Genomic DNA, 22214 nt, shown 5'->3' with positions numbered 1-22214 from the left:
TCCTCACCTAGTAACAATTTTCATGAGCACCAAGTAAAAACGCCAACTTTTTTTTTTATTTTAAAGAGATCCTGAGAGCTCCAGCAAGCCTACCATGCAAAGGGCTGAGAAGCCCATTAATCAGAACAATCTATAACGTTTTATGTTTCCCAAATATAGTGCTGTCCAAATCGTGTCCTCTAATCTGTATTCTACTTTTCTATTAGATGTTAAATTTCCAGTGCATGCCATTCTCAACTCACCACTCAGTTCCACTGACAACTACAAGAATGAGAAGCAAAAACATTAAGAAAAATATGTGAGGAATTGATAGCTCCTAGGGAAGAAAAGCAAGGTTAGAGACTAAGCAATTTGGAAGCCTTCTCCTGTCCTTCTGACCTTGCATATCGCAGGCAGATGAAAAAGTGAAGAGAGCTGGCAGAATTCGGACCCCAGATCCATTCATCCAGTGAAGAGAGTAGAGTCATGAACATATTGAGTTTCTAAAGACCCAGCTAACATTCACAAATGGATAAGAAGTCTCAAAATCTGTTATAAATTAGTCCTCCTGGGGGTCTATTACTGAAAAGATACTTTGAATGGGATGTTCTCGTTTCAAGTAACAAACCTCTTAAGGCTGACCAGGTTCCCTAAGGGTGAAGATTAAGGCATTTTGCTATTAAAAAGTTAGGCCAAAAAAAGCATCTTACTCCCCAGTCTAATGGGCATCTCCTCCTTCACGGTCTGCCACAGTGTACCTGGGCCAGAAGGGCTGTGGGGCCAGGCCTGTGAATTTGCACCCTAATTACAAATTCCGACTGGATAGTTCTATGGCTCACCAGACATGAAATCCTCCATGAAAACCTGCATTTATGGAATGCTTGCCATGGCTTACACAGTACAGTGGTAACTTCTGATGAACATGAGCTCAGGAACATAATCGAGCACAAATGTCGCTGGGAAAAGTGTAAATGTGGTAAGTCAAGGTCTCTCCTGATCTTGAAATGAATCTGGGGTGAAAACATTCTAATATACCTTTTGGATTCTCCATTTAAGGAGTGCAAGAAGAAAAACTAAGTTTTCTTGGGTTTGGCAAGAAGGTCTTCTTTGTTTTTAAAAAATGGTAAGCAAATGCAAGCTACAGGATCAAATTTAAGATTATAATTAGACATGAAGCTGAAAATAGTGATTACACACCCACATTGCCTCAAAAATGTTGACCTAATTTTCTTTCTTGGCTTAAAAATTTTTTTGATTGGGTAAACAAGGAGCTCTATTTTCTGTTATATAAAAAATTAGGAGGCAGTATCTTCTCTTTCATCTCAATTAGTAGAGTAAAAATAAAATAGCAGAGATTTGGTTTGGGATCAGGAGATTTGCTTGTTAATCTATTAACAAGCACAGCTGGGCATGTACATGTATCTACAATACTATACTATTGATGAAATAGTTAAAATTCATGTGGGCCCAGAAATTTCTGAAGTGGGTAAACACACACACACACACTCTCTCACTCACTCACTATAGCTAAAGACAGATCAATCTACCAATAGGGCAAACTGTTAGGAAAAGAGCCATTTAATTTAAATCCTACACACCCGGTAGTATTAAAAAAAAAAGGATAATATTAGAAAGACTAGGTTTCCTGCATGAGAATAAACCTACTTTACTTTGACCAGAAAGATATTCTCACTACAAGTAGGAACTGGTTATTTGGGAGTTTATTGTAATTCTACAGTCAGAAAATTTGGCTAGATTAAATGTAATCCTCAGGCATATCAGATTCTAGAGTTAAAATATAGATTAACATAAATTAAAGCAGGACAATTTAAAGGAATTGACAAAAGCAAGGTTCTGCTAATTTAGTGAATATCTAACACTAATCCACTTACAAGCTCTTGTTTCATTTTAAGTGAAATTAAGTACAGATCTTAACTGGAGTTTAGCTGTATCAGTGGTTTTAAAAAGGATCCACAACTACTAACCAAATAAAAAGTGACAAAGTTAATTAGAAAATTAGGGCTTACAGTGTGGTTTACTGCTGCACTAATTCATAATCATGTAATACAGAAACTGAGAACGCCTTTGGGGAAATTACAGGTGTTATTTTATACTTTTCTAGAAGTTCCTGGAAATAACATTTGCCATATTTTGAAAGATAATTTTTTAAATTTTTTTTTAGATTTTTATTTATTTATTTCAAAAAGAGAGAGAGAGAGACAGAGAGTACAAGCACAATCTGGGGAACAGGGAGGGGGTAGGGGGGGCAGAGGGAGAAGCAGGCTCCCCACTGAGCAGGGAGCCCGATGCAGGGCTGGATCCCAGGACCCTGGGATCATGACCTGAGCCCAAGGCTGCCACTCAACCAACTGAGCCACCCAGGTACCCATGAAAGGTAATTTTAAATTGCCCCCTTGATCCTAAAACAGAATGTTTTTATAAACAATAAGTCGGTCAACCCTTATCTCTGTATAGTCAATCACTTTCCCTTAGAATTTGCAGATAAGTAAAAAGAGGGGGTGGGTGGGGCTGACTGAATTTCATCATAGGTGTGGGCAGCTTACTTTATTTTCTGATGTGGTTTCCTAAGAAAATGTTTCTTCTGTTTAATTCCCTGAATTTTGGGGCGCAGGAGGAGTATGGTCACCAGACTATAAAAATTATACTGTTAAAGTAAGAATTATAGGGGCACCTGGGTGGCTCAGTTGATTAAGCGACTGCCTTTGGCTCAGGTCATGATCTCAGGGTCCTGGGATCGAGCCCCACATCTGGCTCCCTGCTCAGCGGGAAGCCTGCTTCTCCCTCTCCTGCTCCCCTTGCTTGTGTTCTCTCTCTCTCTGTGTCTCTCTGTCAAATAAATAAATCTTTTTTTTTAAAAAAGTAAGAATTATATTTTACTTCAGCCTGTCTTTCTGTTGCAATCAAATAAACTTAAAAATACATTAACTTAGGTCTGTGACTAAATTAATGTCGGAAGTGTATGTGTATGCACTCTGCACATTTATACAGACCTGTTTTCAGCACCGCACAGAGCAAACAGCCCTTTCCAAAGAACTCGATTTCGGAGTATTTTAATTCAGCTAGAAATGGTAGTCATTCATGTTAAAAGAACTTTTCATATATTGGGAATGATACCTCAATAAGGATTTTTTAAAAGAAAAAAAAAGATACTTGGGAAACCAGGAACAATGAGCTATAATCAAATTTGTAGTGTGGCTCATTTCTAAAAATGGTAACCCTGTAACATATTAAACTGCTCAACATTTATTTCTGGTAAATATATATAAGGAAAGCAATCAGTATAGTTCTCCCAAGCCCCCTACAGTCCTTAATTCCCTAGACTATTAAACTTAACATACAGACAACTTTCAATCAGGAATCACTCAACTGTATTTATTGACATCATTCAAATAACCCCAAGCCGGGCTAAAACCCAGACAGGGCTTAAGGAGTTTTCTTCCTTTTTTATTATCTGTCACCACTTTAAAATCATAGGCCAGTTGTGTAACAGAGACAATATTTTTTAATGGGAGTTTTCCTTTACTGAATTTCAACTCAGTAAACATCACAGCATAATCACTGAACTGAATATAAGAGAATATGTTCACGCTTTCCCGAGACTTTCATTGTAAAAGCATACTGCTACTCAAGAAATCCCAGATCACTCACAACAGACTGTACTATCCCTGGCTATAGCTGGGGAACCAAAGCACTTCACACACCCAACTACATGCTCACGAATAAGCAAAGCTTCTGTTGCTTGCCCACTTTGGAGCCTAAAGATACCCTGCCATTATCTAGAAGTATAAAAGCTGAAGGCCCCCAGAAGGATCTAGTGCATCCTGAGCGGCAGTAGTTTTAATAAAAACTGTACTGATTCATTATGGTAAAAATTTACACCAATGAGGTGTCTCCACACATCTATATCATTTATACACACTCAATTTTAAAAAGGTAACTGGCACAGTTTTAAAGCAGACTCTTAAAAGGTAGAAGAGAATCAAACAAGGCAGAAAAATCAGTGAGACTGAAAAAGATACAGATGATGCAATAAGCCAAAACAGTCTCCTAAGGTTACTACAAGCAGAAATCAAAGAAGCGGCCATGAGATTCTACTGCATATAGGAATTGTCTGGGATGCTTGTTAGACATGCAAATTTCTACACTCATAAGCCCAAGATTCCAGATTCTGTGGCTCTAGACTGGAAGTGAGAACTGCACATTTTTAATAAGCACCTAAGATAAGAGTGATATGGACATCCCAGGGTGCCTGCTTTGTGACAAACACTGAGGCTTCAACAAGTACAAGAAAAAAGCCCCTCTAGACCAACCGTATTTCTTTCCCAAGATTCAAAAGTCACATGAGAAGTCAATTCTTATGAAAGGGAAAAAGGTGAAGGGGACAGAGAGATAGGAAAGCATCCATTATGGTGAATCACTCTTCAATTTTGAGAAGGTACAACAGTATTTGTATTATTCAAATTATCAATCCAGGGGCTATTCCAGCATTAGGTTTGCCAAATGGAATTAAGTGTATTCATTTATCCACAGCCATATTTACTAAGTGCCTACCTGTGGCAAGAATGGCAGAGATTCGATAAAATAGAAGACACGCCTTGCCCTAAAGCGACTCTCAACCTCCAGACAAAGAGAAAGCGGGCACCAGGAAGTACAGTAGGATGAAAGCCACATGTCCCTAAATGTGGTACAATACAGGTCTCCGGCGTTCACGACAAGGAAGAGCTGTCCTCCCGAATAGATTACGGAGGAGGCAAGCAGCAGAGCGCCTTCGTGGAGGTGACATTTATGGTACATTCTTGAAGGGCACACAGGTTGCGAACAGGATTCTTGCGTGCAGGAAAGAGCACTCCAGGGCCATAAGCAGTCTGCCCAAAAGTCTGCCGAGAGAGCCCTGACAATCTGAATAGCTAATATCAGCATCCAGTGCAGTAATAACGAGTCAGCCAGGCTCAAACTCCACCAAAGGAAACTATAAATGAATGTGGAAACACAGCCCCCTTCTCAGGAAACAGAAATTCCAACCGCTGGTTCTAAACTCCACTTAAAGGAAAAAATATATATATAAAAATCCTAAAAGCCAGGAAATGATGGTATAAAAACGCAGCAAAGAGCAGTCAGCAGGTATTTTTCCGGAAGGCAGCTGCCGGGCAGGTACCTCGCCCAGCATTCACACACTGTGGAACCCGGGCCCCTGGATCGGACTTTTGTAGGAGCTGCTGAGCCAGACGGACCACTGGCTAGTTTCCACAACACCCGTCAGTGTTCCTTCTACTGCTCAGGTTCTCACCCTCATTCAAAGGAGACTCAAAAATATCATGTTTCAGGATGCCTGGGGTGGCTCAGTCATTAAGCATCTGCCTTCGGCTCAGGTCATGATCCTGGGGTCCTAGGATCGAGCCCCACATCGGACTCCCTGCTCAGTGGGGAGTCTGCTTCTCCCTCTCCCCCTGCTTGTGCTCTATCTCGCTCACTCTCTCTCAAATAATAAAATCTTTCAAAAAAAAAATATCATGTATCCCAATTCCTGAACAAAATTCAGAACTTTTGTAGTCTTTTGTACATGAGCTGGAGTTTTGTTTTTTGTCCCCTCCCCTGTACTACCACTGCAGAGAAAACTTCTGATCGGCTGTTTTTTTGTTTTTTTTTTTAACTAGAAAGCAAAGGAAACAAGTTTCTTGGCTGCCTCACTGTTATCAGTGATCCTTGGGATCCCTCTTTGAAACAACAGAAATGGGGACTCAGATCTCTCCCAGCCAGGCAAGACACGCAAATTTATACACGCAGATCACCAACCTTTGCATCTTACAAAGTTAACTTATTTTTTAAAACCAACACTCCCCCAGGAAGCCTTGCCAGTCCTAACAGTTTCCAGTGACTCAAGGCCTAAAAATGTCTCCTGTTTCTTGCCTAAGACAGTGCTGCATTTAAGCACAACTGAAGTGGGTTTATGAGTTCAGCCTGCACACAGTGCATTTAATCTCTGCACCGCTGTGCTTTTGCACAAAAGCAATCACTCCATGTCACTACACTGTTCCTTCTTCAGTCCAAACTTTGTAAAGGTTCCCACACTCAAGGCAGATTACCCTGAAGCTAGGTGCTGAAGATTTGTTGTAACGTATGTTTGCTACACATAGTAAAAGTCTTAACATTTACTGCTCCATAACATATACTATTGCTTCTTTCAGGCCTTTTTTATGTTGCCCTAAGCATTTACTCTAATTCAAGAGAAAATTCTGAAGGGGGAAAAAAAGATTTTTAATCTATTTAAATGTTAGCGGCTTTCTATTACAGAAGATGGAAAAATACACTAAGAAATCATTTAAACCTCTGGAGGCCAACACTCTAAGCTGAACTGGACGATTTTTTTTTTTTTTTGTACACTTGTCAAGTTAAACATATTTCATATTTATAAAATGCTACTTGAATTCTGCACTCTCAAAAGTAAGATTCTTAAGATACTAGGATCCTATGCTCAAAACACCCTTTGTTTCTGAAGTAAATGTTAGGAGATACCGGTGTATTTAAAAATGGTATTTGTTGATCTCTAACAAGTATTTCTAGAGTGCCAACTATGTGAAGTACAAAGTTTGGGATGGTGGGAGCATTGCAGTTAACAAAAGATAAAAATCCCGGCCTTTAAGAAACTTATGCTCCAGGGAAAATCCTATGTAGTTAACTAAATAAATGAAACAGACAGCCTATTACACCGGGAGAGACTTGGTAAAATGATTAAATGAGGAACAGGGTGGAGAGTGGCGGATGGGTTGCAATTTTAAGTAGGCTGGTCAAGGAAGGCCCCTTCGAGAGGCAATATTTAAGCTCTAGGAGGTAGACAGGTGTACTTAGGGAAGGAGGGATCTGGCAGAAGGAAAAGCAAGGACAAAAGCCAGTATGGTTGGGGTGGAATGAGCAACAAGGAGAGCAGAAGTGAGGGATGAAGTCTGAGAAGTGACAGGGGACAGATCATGCAGGGGACTGTAAGACACTGAGATGTGGGATGGAAAAGCCATTCGACGAGAGGTTTTATTTAAAGCATTAATGTGATCTGGCTTTTTTTTTTATTGAGATATAAGTCACATATCATAAAATTCACTCTTTTAAAGTGCACAATTCAGTGGTTTTTAGTATGGTCACAAGGTTGTGCAACCATTACCACTTCTCATTCCAGAACTTCATCACCCCAAAAAGAAACCCCATACCCATTAGCCGTCACTCCCCTTACCCTGTCCTTCACAGGCCCTGGCAAGCACTCATCTACTTTCTGACTCCACAGATTTGCATATTCCAGTCATTTCATATAAATGGAATCACACTACGTGTGGCCTTTTGTATCTGGCTTACTTTGTCAGACATCTGGCTACTGTGATGGGTACAGGCTGAATGGAGGCAAAGACAGAAGCAGGGAGACCAGCAGAGAGATGAATGCAGTAATTCAAGTGAGAGATGAGAGAGGTTTGAAACAGGATGGGAAGCAAGATGGGAATAACAGTCGTATCTTGAGTACATGTGGGTAGACTGGATGGCAGGTAGGAGAAAGAAGAGTCAAGGACAAGGCAGGTTTTTGGCTGGAGCACCTGAATGGAGCTGACATCAACCCAGGGAGCAGGGCCAGGGGAAGTGGGAGGAAATGGCAGGGGCTGGATTCTGATGTTAAGTAAACCTGGGATGCTACCAGCTTTCCATGGGAAGATGCCACAAAGGAAGCTGGACAGGAGTCTGGAATTCAAAGGAGAGGTCTGAGCTGGAGATACACATTTGGGAATCTGAAAATGAAAACATTAATACCATGAAACTAGAGGAGATCACCAAGGGAGTAATTACTATAGAAAAGAGAGCACATCCAACCTAAGAGTCCTCGGGCATGTTAATATTTATAGGTCAGAGGGATGAGGAGCAACCAGTGAAAAAGACTGAGAAGGAAACACCAATAAGGTAGGAGAACCAAGAATGGAATCTTAACAAACGGAAAAAGTTCTCATGGAGGAAGGCACGGTCAACTCTGCCCAGTGCTGCTGATGTGCCATGTAGCGGGGAGGACTGAGAATGAAGCACGGGGTTGAGGAACCGGGACCGTGACCAGCAGTCATTCACAGACCACGGATCCTCCCTCTGCCCCCCCCCCCCCCCCCCGCGCCCGGCCCCCCCCCCCCAACACACCCTGTGCTGGAGGGAGGAGGGGGCGCCTTTCCCAGGGCCGCTTTGCAAAGGCGCAGGGTGAGCGGAGTGGGGGAGGGGGGTCAAAGACCCGACTGCAATGGGTTCAGGAGACAGAGGGAGGAAAGGGATTATAGTCAGGGGTAAATCCTTTTGAGGAGTTTAGCTATAAGGGGGTGGAGAAACAGCTGTAGTGGGCAGTGGGGCAAAGAGAGGGCTTCCTGTAAGATGCGAGAAATAAAAATGTAAAGAAGGAAACAGGATAAAGGAGAGGGCAGGGAAATGCTGGGACAGGTTGGAGGGAGACAGAATTACACACTTATCTGTCAGACAGCCTGCAATTAAAATATAAGTCATCTACTGATGTATGAAAAACAAGTAAGGATATGCTATCCACCCCCCACCCCCAGGAGACACAAAACCCATCATTTAAAAGGATCTGGATCTACTTTTCAAGGCTGAAGATACTGAACTGATTGTACAGGGAGGGTCAGGGTTAGGCTCTGGGCTTGGAGTCGTAAGAGCCAGGTTCAAAGACCATGACAAGTTACAACATCCCAGAAACTTCTTTTGACCTCCCCTTTACATCCATTAAATATGGATTAAAAATGACCTGTCCTTTCTACCTTACGGGATTGATGAGATAATCAGATGAAATATGCAAACACTGTAACTCTTGGGTGTCATATCCCCGTAATGCATTTTTAGTGCTACCAGAGAAGGAGGAATCGTATATGCTTGGTCTGATTCCAACACCCTACACTTTAGCTCCAAGGGGGGGGAGGGAAACAAAGGCAAAATCAAACATTTCTGGCAGAATAAGTATGAAAAAAATAGCTTTCTGATACTGTATTTCAAACACAGTAAGTTGTACAGGAATTATGCCCTAATTTCCACCTTTAAAAAACTCAACAACCAAAAATCTTTTAGTTTAGATTCAGCTGAGCCTGGGGCAAAAATAAAAAAAAAGTACACTAAATTTGACTGAAGGCATGAAGCCAGCCCATGCTTACAAAAAGATGTGACCTAGTATCTTTCCATGAATCTCTCTTACTCTTCATGGTCCCTACCACCTGCCAGGATCAACTCAACTCAAAAGACTTATTTCATCCTTAACTTCTTGCCCAATAATGGACATTGATTAGTCAGTGTTTAAAAGAAGGGTTTGTTTTTTTTAAGTTATTATCTTCATTTATTTTTAACTGAGGATGCTTCGTGTATGGATCATAGTTCTTCTTAAAGAAAACACACCTTACAAGGAATCTTGATCAAGCCATTAACTTTTCTCCTGATTTTGTCAGGTCAAGTACAACACGGAGGTGTGGGCTCACTTTTTCTAATAAGAATAAGAGTATCTACATATATCGAGGAACTGTTAACAGAAAGAATTCTGAGATGGAATTTATAGTAGACACCAAAGCTGAGCTGCCCTCATTGCTCAAGCTCCCCCTCAAATTTGGGCTGAACATTTTGGTAAGAATCCAGCTGGCCATGAGACCTCACAAGATTTTAAAGGAACGTGCAAGAGACAGAATACACAAGGAAATACACACACACCTATATATATGGACATATACATACACTTTTCCTTTAAAATATGTCTTTCTCTCTATATACATGCATCACTTGGCAGAGGAATCAGAGCTTCCTTGTGAAATCAATATGTATACCATATACAATTAAAAGGAAAAAAAGAGCTTAATTATTTCTATTTATAAAGGTATCTTCACATTTATGACATATCATTTGTAGACCAATAACATATTAGATACTTTACTCAGAATCCTAATCTCCCACTAAAACCTCAGTTACTCCCTAAAATAATTCCACTTTATAATGACCTACATTATAGAATTTATAGGAACAGATTACTCTGATGGGTAAGCATAGCCACCTAAAGCTCCCTCAGTCACAACCTTCAGCATTATTGGGGAAAGGATTTATTTTGAGCAAGTGATATTTTTTTTTAAGTTAAAACACATTTAAGGCGCCCAAGTCATTTAAGCATCAGTTTTAAATTTATTTTTAAAGAAAGTTTTATCATAATACATAGTACCCTAATTACCCTGGTAAGTATTAACAATATAATTAATGCCAGTTAACATTAATAACATATTAACTAATCTTAATTACTTAGGGTCATCAATATGATTACCCAGCAATGGACTACATTATAAAATCTTCACAAACTTAGGATTATCTGAGGAGTGTGGAGCTTCTCACCCTCACCCTATTGGAACCAGGCTACACTTTTTCTCAGATGACGGCATCTGCCTCTTACAGCTTCTCTGCCTCCCGTGCCCTTTGGGGAGGCGGCCAGTCATGTCCTGCTCCTGACAGCAAGTCTGTATCTAGCAGGCTCCCCCAACTCCATGCAGCTATCTATGCATTCTCAAAGCAGTAGAATTAGAGCCCCGTGCCCAAAGTGAAGCGCCTCTGTCCCAACCCAGCTGCATGGCCCCGGACAGACAACCCACAGAACCCCTTTAGGAATTCATGTCCCTATCCATACAGTGAAAGAACTGGCCTGAGTGATCTCTAAGTACCATCCAACCTTAAGACTCTGTGATGAATCTTGTTAATGGCTGGGGAAATTAATATCTAAGTTCATCAGAACTGTGCCCAAAGAAAGAACAAAGAAACTCTGACAAACGACCTCAGAGGTTCCTATACTTTGTGCATGGAATTTATAGTCTCCTATTTTTGCTATGTTGTGGACATTTGGGTCTTCTAGGCTCTTTGTTATATTTCTAATAAGTGAGGTTCTTATTAAATGGGAAAGAATTACATTAAGAGCTTTTTAAAAAAGAAAATTAAATATGACTCACATATACTTCTTCCACATAAAAGAATTCAAGAATTTTTCAAAAATCCAGAGTAAATTATTCCTTTATGAAAACTTTTGTTTCTAAATGCATTTCCATTTGATAGATCAACAAAATGATACTGTATACTAAAAAATGATTTACCTATAACTACATCATGACCATCAACCAAGCCAGCAGAGAAGAGCTCCTGAGATACGCCATCTGCCGTATCTGTCCAAATGTGAAATGAATATGTATTAGTAACCATAAAATAAAAATCAACAACCCAGTACAATGTAAAAGATATTTTCCATTTACAAAAATCACCCACGTGTGTTTTAATTCAACAATTCAGATTCTATCAGAAGGAAAGATCAGAGGCAATGTGAAATATATTTTGCCATATACAATTTGCATCTTGGTGTTTATTCAACAGAGGTTCTATGAAATTATGATTTCATTTTTGGTGAACCAAAAAACATTTGCCCTTTGGCTACCACCTGACTTAATCCTCAAATGTACCTCTATAAGTTAGCTCGTAACGGGTCCCAGTGACACTGCTTTTTTTTCTTGCCAAGGTCAATTCCATCCATCATCAATCCTTTTCTATCATTAGTAGCTACTGAGTCAGAATTTATGGCAAAGGTTGAACAGGCAGCACTTGACACAACCTTATATTTGGTACAAACAGCCTTTGAGCTTGTTGGACTATTAAGATGAGCTATTTAAATTTATGCTATTAAGAAACTCCTTTAACATGACATTGATCATTTGATAGCAACAGATTCATTCTCTTAGAAAATGTGGCTGGATAAAAGAATGTAGTTTCTCAATGATAAGTGACAGGAGTTAGAAATCTCATAAAGATGGGACTGAACAGGCTGTAGCAAGTGAATATAACCAAAATCACTTAATTGAAAGGTTGTGAATGAACATGGTAATAAGGGAGAAGTTTGTTCGAAGACTTTGTAAAGAGAAAGTGATAAATGGCCATGTGCTCAAAAGAACCATTATGAACCCCTAGGTTTCTACAAGGGAAAGGACATGGTCCCCACGGCCTTCTGACATTATCACAAATGTTCAGAACTACAACTGGCTAGCAGCTGGTAATAACCTAGAAGGTTTGCCTTGAGTGTCTTCCAAAGTCAGTTAGCACCTCAGCGTATTGCTGCTGAATCAAACAAGCATCTAAATTGAACTGCAGTTTGCTATGCCCAAGGCTGCCCTCAGAGTGTATGCGCACGTGCGTGAGCGCTCATGTGAGCGGGTCGCTGATGGTAAAATTATCTTTCACATTTGTGGGCTTTAATGTGCTTAGCCCAGTGTCTGACACATAGTAATCACTCCATCAGTGGTAGCCGTGATGATGATGCTCAGCCAAGGATCATCTGAAATGTACCTCATGCTCTAGCGCACTCTCTTTCTCCCTTTCATACACGGCCCAATTTCCAGGATCTCCAATAAAAAATTTGAGAGCCACTGTATACTTGTTGTACGTCCAGAGACGTTGTGGTATTCCATCATTTTACTCATCCCATTTTATCATGAATGATGTGGAATAACATGAAGGAAATGGAAAAGAAAAAGGTATCTTTCTCAACTATGAGATTCCATACAAGGTGGGCTTATGTTGGGGCTTGTCCTTACTATTAGAAGTACAAAAAACACCTTATAAAATTCTCTCAGGGATAAAATGATCCCATAGCATGGTATCTAGGGTCAGAGGCTCTACTCTGCATGCGATGTAGCTTTATGAAGTCGACTGGACATTCTAGGCTCACAATGTCATCCTCCTGGAGGCCACCAGAAACTTCACTACAAAAAGCGTATTGAATTAAGGTGTCTACCTAGTAGGCACAGGGCACACAGCAGGCAGTGATTGCATTTCTATGGACTGATCATCTATTAAAGCATCTGGATGTGTTACCACCACCTCTAAAGTATCAATAAGATCTTACACCTGAGTAAGGATCTACACTCACAGAACGTAGTTGAAAATGGACTAATCAAGCAAAGCCACATTGCGGGCTAGCACTAAAACAGTACCAAAGCAAAGGACGTTCCCAGTGATTAAAGTTTACAGCATCTCTGGTTATTCTCAGGACTCCTGAATACCCCATGAGTTTCATTCAAACAGCACAAGGGCCATGCTGACCATTTCTGGCCCAAAGGAGAAATAGTCCATGTTTGTGTACCATTAACCAGTTAATCTGTATGCATGTAAGTAATGTATCAGTAATAGTTTAGAACAGAAACTGGGAGGTAATTGGTAACATTTTTCTGTAAGCTGCTTAATGTTCCTAATGTGTAAACAGGGTTAAATCATCATAAATGATCATAGATGCTCTGGTTTCCAGAATATACAGCAACATCATAAATGCAAAGGGCTTGCTCTCAAGTGGAGACTGAGAGTATCTGCTCTGTTTGTGTTATACGCCCTATGCCGTACAACACGTTTCTGAGCGCGTACAGCGCGGACACAACGCACATGCGCGCACAGCGCGGACACAACGCACATGCGCGCACAGTGCAGAGAGCATCGGCGGCCACAGAGGGATGGCGATATATCCGTGGGGGTTCCGTTACTAACGGCCTGTCTCACGGCCCAGGGAAGGCTTCCATCTGGGAAACAAAAGCAGACTCGACCCACGACGGCGAACGAGGCTGCCAAAGCCAGCGCAAAGGGCCAGGTGATGCCGAGACGGCCATTTTCTCCCCCAAAATCCTCAACTGGGAAATTCATTTCTTTGTTATCTCTGGAAATTCAAATTAATTTTTACTGCCACTGTCAGTTTTAGATCATTAGACGGGGAAAAAAACCCTTGAGAGAAGAATTTGTTCTTTTAGTCACTGTATTTGAAACATTTATTATATAATTACTAGATTTTTTTTTTTTTTTTTTTTTTACTTTTTTAAAAACCACAGCAGTCACTTTACTTTTAGGTTTGCACTTCACAAAACCACAAGGGAGAAGTCCTTGAGGGAGAGAGGTGTGGGAGTGGGGGATAGTAAAGAGGGGTATGATTCCTAGATTTTTATCATAACTACTGGCTGGTCAATATTCTTATATTACGACAAAATAGAGAGCTTTTGGATAATAGAAACTGGTGCTGCTGTATGATTTCATAGACTGACTCTAAACTGCCCAAGATGGATGTTCCCAGAAAGAAAGATCAATTAGCAAATTTATCAGGGCCTTATTTGCCTATATTTTGTAACAAGTACTTCATATGTTACTTTAATTCAAATATATTGGGAATCATTAAGTCTTTATGCTGACCGGGGACTAGGCATCAGGGCCAGCGAGTCTATGCCCACTTTGGGCCCAGGAACATGTTCTGTTTGGCCAGCAGCGTTGTTCTTTTTAAAAGACTGAACGTGAGCAGACGGGACTGTCTGGTTTCCTGGAGTCCCCACCGTTTCCTCTGGTTCCTGTACACATCTGAGTTTGTGTCTTCTTCCATTTCTAACAGCAGGGAGGTCAAAGCAGGTAACCCCTCGACCAAATATCACACCTTGAAGTTTCAGATTTTCAAAATTTTAGCAACTGTGATTTGTTTAATCAAATCAAAATTTACATGGAGCTCTAATACATGAAATAATTACAGAGTGTTATTAGCTTAATGTATATTAACATACTCAAATGTATGAGCCTAATGTATTTTAATAATATGCATTTTAGAAGGTTTTCAATATAGATAGTGAGGCTGCTTTCATGTACTCAAAAATCTGAAACCAGAGGTCAGGGAGAACGATTAAGTCTCAGCATTAGCATCTGATTTTCACCTTTTTTGGGTTGTTCTGGTTATAAAGAGTAGAAACAGCAATTTTTGCTTAACTACTAATCTTGTGGTTTCCAAAGGCTGTTCATATATGTTACTTATCCATTAAGTAACCAAAATTACTTGATATTCTCCTGCATAGCAGGCACTCAGTCAAGTGCTAAAGATAGCAAGAAATGAGACATGCTTCCATGAACTCCAGGCAACCGGGAGCCAGGAAGGCAAGCAGTCTAGCCTTGAAGCTGTGAGAATGACAACATTCCTACCAAGCTCTATGGATGAGAGTAGAGAGGTAAAGTATAGCACTTTCTTGTGTGACATCTTATTTGTTGCTCACCTCTCCCTAGAACTGCTCTGTGCTACTCAGTACACTCATCACAGGGTCCTGCAGGCCCTGCGTCACCACACCAGTATTTCTTTTCATGGTCAAGCTAACATATTTCACTAGTATGTGTATATTAACGTGCAACATGTCACAGGAATTCATGTAGTCAGTACTGGTCCAGTTTGGATTCCCCGCAATTATTGCAAATCCTTCCACTCTTCCTCCCTTCCCTCCATCCTCCTTTCTTTATTTTTAGAGAAAGCAGTTTTGAATAGCAAATTATCACCACACACTTGTAATCAAGTTCTTCAATGCTCTTTGCAGCAATAAAATAATAATTTCAATTAAAACTTACCTCTTCCTGGAGTAAACTCAAATCGTATGTCATTAAGTTCCTTTCTGGAGTTTCTGAAATACATAACACATAGCACATTAAAATCCAATGAAGCACAGTTGAATCAAACTAAATGTATTCCAGTTTTTACAAGACGCTACTAACACGCAGACAGCATTTACAGTTTTGGGTTACCTCTGAGTACTTCCTCAAAAACAAGAGATGGTTATGACAATAATAAAGGGAGATTTTTAACTGATTGAATTTACCTTATATAAACATGTTATTTCACAAAATTCCAAAAATAAAATGTTCTTTCATAAAATCAACACTAAATCAATAACCTTAAATATAATTCCATAATTAGAAATTTCAGATTTTAGTCTAGGATAAATAATATTTGATACATTTTTCATATCTTTCCTGAAAATAGTATTTCATCAATTATTTTTCAAAGTGAAACACTCAGGAAAGATAGTCTCGGTGGTGAAGTTTATGACAATACTGTGCGTTACACCATGCAACAAAATGCCCACAAAAGGATATGTAGTTTGTTATTAAAAATTTTATCTATGGGGCACCCGGGTGGCTCAGTCAATTAAGGGTCTGCCTTCGGCTCAGGTCATGATCCCAGGGTCCTGGGACTCAGCCCACATTGGGCTCCCCGCTCAGCAGGGAGCCTGCTTCGCCCTCACCCTCTGCCTGCTGCTCCCCACTGCTTGTGCTCTGTCAAGTATAAAATCTTTAAAAAAAAATTTTATCTACCTAGAGGGGGAATCCCTGAATGTTGTGAAATTATCCATTGAATAAACTTTTTTAAAAATAAATACAAAATGCTTACATAAAACTGTAATATATATATGTATATTCAATCCAAAAACTGACACTAAGGTAATATGGAACAAGTAAATACCTAAGATAGGAGTTTTCCATTCACATTAATTTCAAGAAATAATATAGGGCAGTGAGCTATAATTAGAATGGTTTTAAATTCTCATAAGAACACTAAAATATTATGAGTAACTCTCAATAGATGCTACAATTAAAGTTAATAAAAATACTGTAAGAAATTGCAGTAGGAAACAGGAAATAATAATTTCTACAAACACTCAACTATTTGCTCAGCTGCCAAGGGTCCAAGACAGAGATAGAGATGGCCTGAATACCCATCCCAAACAGCCTCCTCCTAGGGCCAGGAGAGTCTGATCAAATCCTGTTTAGTTCTCCAGTTTAGGACTCTAAAAACCCTGAGTAATATCTCCTGGTCTCCATGTACAGTGCCCACATCATGATGCCACCAGTCTCTGGGCCCTTCTTGGTCCCCAGCCTGAGCTTGGTTCTTCAGGTCTTATGATATCCTACCACACTAAATGCAGGAAGCCCAGAAAAATGACAAAGGCAAGGTACCGACTTAGAGAAAGCCCTTCTCCCTAGAGAAGCTGGCCTAAGTCTGCACTTTTCCACAAGCAGAGAAGTAAGGGTCAAGAATCCAAGAGATGCCCAAGCCCAGGCCACAGTCATAAGAGCCTTAAACAACCGTGTATCTTTTCCCAGGTATCCCCACCTGTCATTATTCCTCTCAGAGTAAGAATGGGACAGGGGGCGGGGGGGGGGGGCGGATATTGGCAACAGCTAAAGCTGTGCTTCTTTTAACATCTTCTTTTCAGGACCAAGGACTGAAAATTGTGGACTCTCACGCTAAAAAAGTAGACATAGGACCAACACATGAAATTGCAGACAACTGAAGATGGTTCAGAGATCTTGGACCCCAGACTAAGTGACTCCGTCCTGGAGATGGGGCAGGACATGAACAATCAGTGCCTACAACAGAAGGGCTTTGTGCCTGTGGCCTTGTTTATCTACCAATGTCACCACACATTTACATGGTGCTTTCATATACATCAGCAGTTCTCAAACTTTTTTTTTTTTTTGTAAACCTCTATAATGTCTGGCTTAAGATAGATGGATTCTTATTTTTGCTTTTATATTCAGTCTGCTGCAATATCACATATCATGTTGCCAGCCGCTGGAAAATTCTACTCTAAATGTTGAAATAATGAGAATGAAAAAGGCACATAATTTATACAAATAGTTTGACCTCATGGGCTCCCCGAAAGGGACTCAAAGACACCCCCCCCCCCAAGGATCATAGGACCACACCTTGAGAAACACTGATATCAAATCTCATGAATCAAATCTCATTTGATTCCAGCAATCAATCTTTGAGATACGCAAAGTAGGTACTATTTGTTTTCCATTTTTTTAGATGAGCACATTCAACGGCCTTTCCAAGTTTACAAATTGAGTGGCAGAGTGAGGACCAAAATTCTACACTGGAAATGCCTAATGCAAATATAGAAAAGCGCAATTCCTTTCACTTTTGAGAAAAACAATATTCCTCGAGATTTTTCACATTACCATAAAAAGATCAGCAAGCATTCTTTTATTTAATAGCGTCGGTTTTATGTGCTATGTATCAACGAAGGTTGAATTAGAACTAAAACAGTCCAGTAAGAAAAAAAAATGATCACTAGGAAAGCAAGCATTTATAGTATATTTAATAATGAAATGACAGAAGGAGGAAAAAAGAAAAAGGAATTTGATTTGATGCTAATTTAGGTCATTGTTCTTTTCCTCTCTTTCTTTTGGTCAGTCTTGTCTAAATTAGTTTGTCCTACTAAGGCCATAAGAAGAGAGGTATAAGAACTCTACCTGGAATATCATCATGCACATCCTTGATTCTTTCAGTATTAATACCACAGAAGTAATATCCAATACCCATAATCTACATCAACTATGGCTCAAGTTACAGAGGTTGCCTAATCAAGTCATTCTTTTATGACTCTGAACCTAAAATACTTGCCTTTGAAAAGATTACAGTGATTGATTGTGAATAGTAGACTTGTCTCATCAGGTTGAAATATAGTTGGAAAAATGCCTAATTGGATCTAACTACTGAAGGTCATCCTTTTATAAAGAATTAATCTTTTCAGACTCCTATTTAACACCTTTAATTGAAAGTACATTTACTTTAATTGATATGGCACAGGATATTCTTGATTTCAAAGAAGCTGAAAATAGGTATGATTTAAGGCCAGAAACTAAGTCTGTGCAACTTTATAAAGGAAATGTTTAAAACTTGAGAGTAACAGCTTTAAGACCCGGGCTACCTTTGATAACTCTTATCAAAAACCCTGTTAATCCTGGAGTGCCTGGGTGGCTCAGTCGGTTGAGCATCCCATTCTTGGTTTCGGCTCAGGTCATGATCTCAGGTCCTGGGATCAAGCCTGAGTTGGGCTCTGTATCCAGTGCAGAATCTGCTTGGTATTCTCTCTCCCTCTCCCTCTGCATGACCCCACCCTCTCCCGCCCTGGCTCATACTCTGTATCTCTCTAAAATAAATAAATAAAATCCTTTAAAAAACAAACAAACAAACAAACAAACCTTTAATCCTCAAAATAACAACAACAACAAAAACTCACCCCAACAAAAAACATACTCCTAAGTTTGATAAGCACAAACCCTTCTCATTGTAGGTATATATTACATCACAAAGGCAAATGTCTGCAGGGCTCAGGCAGAATATTTATTTTTTAAAATAGGTGACACCATCACATGGTTTAAAACCCAAAAGATACAATAGGGTATTCTGTAAAACCTAGGCCTCTTAGTCTTGTCACTCAACTACCTGGTCTCCCTCAATGATATCGGCTTTTTGTACATCCTTCCCAAGATGTTTCATGCATATATCAGCAAATACACACAAATAGTTCCTTCTTGCCTGTTTAATACAAATGTAGCATACTATATCCATTGTTCTGCACCTTGCCTTTTCTTTTAATAAAATACCTTGGAATTTCTCCCTATTGGTTCATAGAGAGCTTTCTCATTCTTTTTTTATAGCTACATAGTATTCCGTTGCCTGTGCTAATCCTTTCTTGAACCAGTTCCCATTCTATGAATAGACTGTTTCTGGTCTTTCACTATTATAAACAATGCTCAATGAATAACCTTGTTCTTATGTCATTTTGCAAATACATGAGTATGAAAATAAATTTCTAGAAGCAAGTTGCTTGGTCAAAGGATAAATGCATTTGCAATTTTATAGATATTGTCAAATTCCCCTTCATTTAAGTTGTACCAATTTATACTCTCACAAGCAATTTGCAAGCACCATTGCAGGAACTTTCAATGAATAAAGCAGGAAGTACAGTTAAAAAAAAATCAGGGAGATGTGTTCTGCCGGCTGGAAAGTTTCTTCCCCATTTAAAAAGGGCAACCACTGCTCAGCACCAGCTGGTTAAGCCAGACAGGAATTTGGGCTCAATCACATTTAAACACACACACACGCGCTTGAGATACATATAAATATATAGGTTATACGTAAAATACATATGCTATATATTATATATAAATATACAGGTTATATGTAAAATACATATGCTATATATTATAAATATACATATATATATATTTGCTATGTTCATTCAAAGTGACAAATCCAGAGATACAGACTGTCATGTTTAAAGTCTTCCTTCTTGCTCATTCAATTCACCTGCAAGGGACACAGTGAACCCTTGAATGAAGCAGCTGGCTCGGAGGGTGGGGATGAGCATCACGTGAGTGAGCACGCAAGCGTTCCTGGTGACGGAGGTGCAGCGGGCCTGCGCAGTTGGAGTCTGCATTTTCTAGGATGTATCATTTTTTGCACTTCTTAACGTACCACGTCGGAACAGTCTGATAGAGTTATTGCTCCTGGAGGGCTCCAAAGCCAAAGTGCCAGCTCAGGACTATGTGCATTCCTTAGCTTCACATTCATGTCTTTTAGCCCACACCAAAAAAGGCACACATCCCCCAAGAACCAGATGTGATCAAAATGCTTAGGAGCCCAGAGACCACTGGTTGTCCAAGGGCATGGGCAACCGTAAGTGCCACTGGCACTGCGTACCCTCCACCACAGGGATGCTCTGCAGTGAGGCTGAGCGCCAACCATTTCCCCAAGCTCTGAGGCTGAAGGACGCAGTTGGGGCAACACTGGCAGGTACGGTGTTTTCTAGGTGTCCAGACGCGGCCCCTCCCTCCTAAGCAGCAGACAGCCCTCTTTTCCCTTTTTTGAAACTAAGATTTCAGGTCACAATGAAGCTGCCAGTGTCCAAGGAAGTCCAGAGGGACTCCCACTCATACCCTCCTGGAATGTTTCCCCCTATTGGGAACAGGAAAGAGACTTTCAAACAGGCTAAGAATCAGGACTTCATTTTTAGTTCAGCTTCTTTCCTGCTCTTGGCACTGAACTGAAGTCTCTTCCCACAGGCTTAGGACAGAAAAGGACTATGGCTCCCACTAAGCTTGCTGGGCAGCTCTCTCCACACCAGCAGAGAGCCTGGCGCAGACTGAGGAGGTAACAGAGCCGTGGGGACAGAGGTCTATATTCAAATCCACTTGCTACTTGTTTGGCATCTGTCCTCTGTTTCTTCAACTGTGAGATGGGGAAAATAATAATTAATGGCATTTACTGCCTGCCAGTGCTTGGTGCTTCACTGATGTTATCTCATGCCATGCTCAAAACAACCCTCGACGTGGGTATGGCTCTTATCCCCTTTTATAGACAAGGAAACGGAAGCTCAGAAAGGATAAAAGACATATCCAAAATCCTACATCTCATTAGCAGATCTGCACTAAATCTAGAACTGAACGCATATTAGCCATTGTCTTCTCCAGTGCACAACCCTTACCTGAGCCACTGTGAGCTCTGCCCTGAGTCTGTACATGCTCCTAATTGGTCTCTCCACATTCAAGCTCATGATCTGCACAGGAGCCAGGCAGCTTGTTATCTGGAAATCTGACCATGCCACTCCCTTGCTGAAAGACTCCCTTTTCTTCCCCACATATTTTTTTTTTTTAAAGTAGGCTCCTCACCCAGCATGGAGCTCCACACAGGGCTTGAACTCATGACCCTGAGATCAAGACCTGAGCTGAAATCAACAGTCGGATGCTTAACTGACTGAGCCACCCTGGCACCTCCCCCTGTATTCTTAAAACAAAATGTAAAATCCTTAGCATGAGCCCCCCAAGACCTGCTTCGACCTGTCTCCCCACCTTTAACTGTCCCAACACTGTCCCTTGCTCACCTTGTTGCTGTATCCAGCCTGCCCTCCTTCCCCAGATCCAGCTTTGCAAAGGCACAGGGTAAGCAGAGCGGGGAGGTCAAAGGCCTGACTGTGGTGGGCTCAGGAGATGCGGAGGAAAGGGATTACAGTCAAGGGCAGTTCTTTTGAGGAGTTTAGCTGTAAGAGGGTGGAGAAATAGCTGTACTGGGGGGTGGAGTAGAGAGGACTTTTTAAGATGGGAGAAAAACAACATTTGTGTACTGGTGGGACAGGCCTGGTACAGAGGGAAACAGGTGGGGAGAGAAAAGAGAAGTTCTCCGGGGGGCTGCACCTAGTTGGGGGGCTAGCTTCCTCACTGCTAGGAAATCTCCACTCTCACTCTCCCTCCCACTTGACTGACTCCAACCGTGCTCTTCTGGGGGAGACCAGGAAAGAAGGGTAAAGGTAGCCAGATGAGGGTAGGCCCCTTTCCAGCGTGCTCTCCTCACCTTTAGTCCCGTACTCAGTGCTTCACATTCTGTACAAATGTAATGCCAGTACCTTAATGTCCACCTCATCTACTAGACATGAAGTTGCCAAAAGAGCAAAGACCTTCAGCTTGCCTTGTTCATGGCTCTTCCCCTCAGCACCCAGCACAGTGCCTTAGGAATGCACGAATGAATGAATGAATGAATGAATGAATGAATGAATGAATGAATGAATGAA

At 40.6% G+C, this 22214-nt stretch overlaps 1 protein-coding gene across 1 annotated transcript in view; it reads right to left on the bottom strand.

Moving 5' to 3' along the window:
* The window catches only part of STK39 (serine/threonine kinase 39), a 310863-nt gene that overhangs the window by 51821 nt on the left and 236828 nt on the right, over window positions 1-22214 (bottom strand). Inside the window, exons 15-16 of the mRNA XM_035007841.1 lie at window positions 15424-15476; window positions 11124-11192 (exon numbers count right to left, since the gene is read on the bottom strand). Of these exons, the coding sequence (XP_034863732.1) occupies window positions 11124-11192; window positions 15424-15476 (122 nt within the window). The remainder of the gene's footprint in view (window positions 1-11123; window positions 11193-15423; window positions 15477-22214) is intronic.

Source organism: Mirounga leonina, unplaced genomic scaffold (assembly GCF_011800145.1).
Source record: "Mirounga leonina isolate KUSES-001 unplaced genomic scaffold, KU_Mleo_1.0 Mir_151, whole genome shotgun sequence".
In the NCBI taxonomy this organism is placed as follows: Eukaryota; Metazoa; Chordata; class Mammalia; order Carnivora; family Phocidae; genus Mirounga; species Mirounga leonina.
Note: the sequence above shows the minus strand (reverse complement) of the source record. Positions and strands in the feature narration are given on the sequence as shown.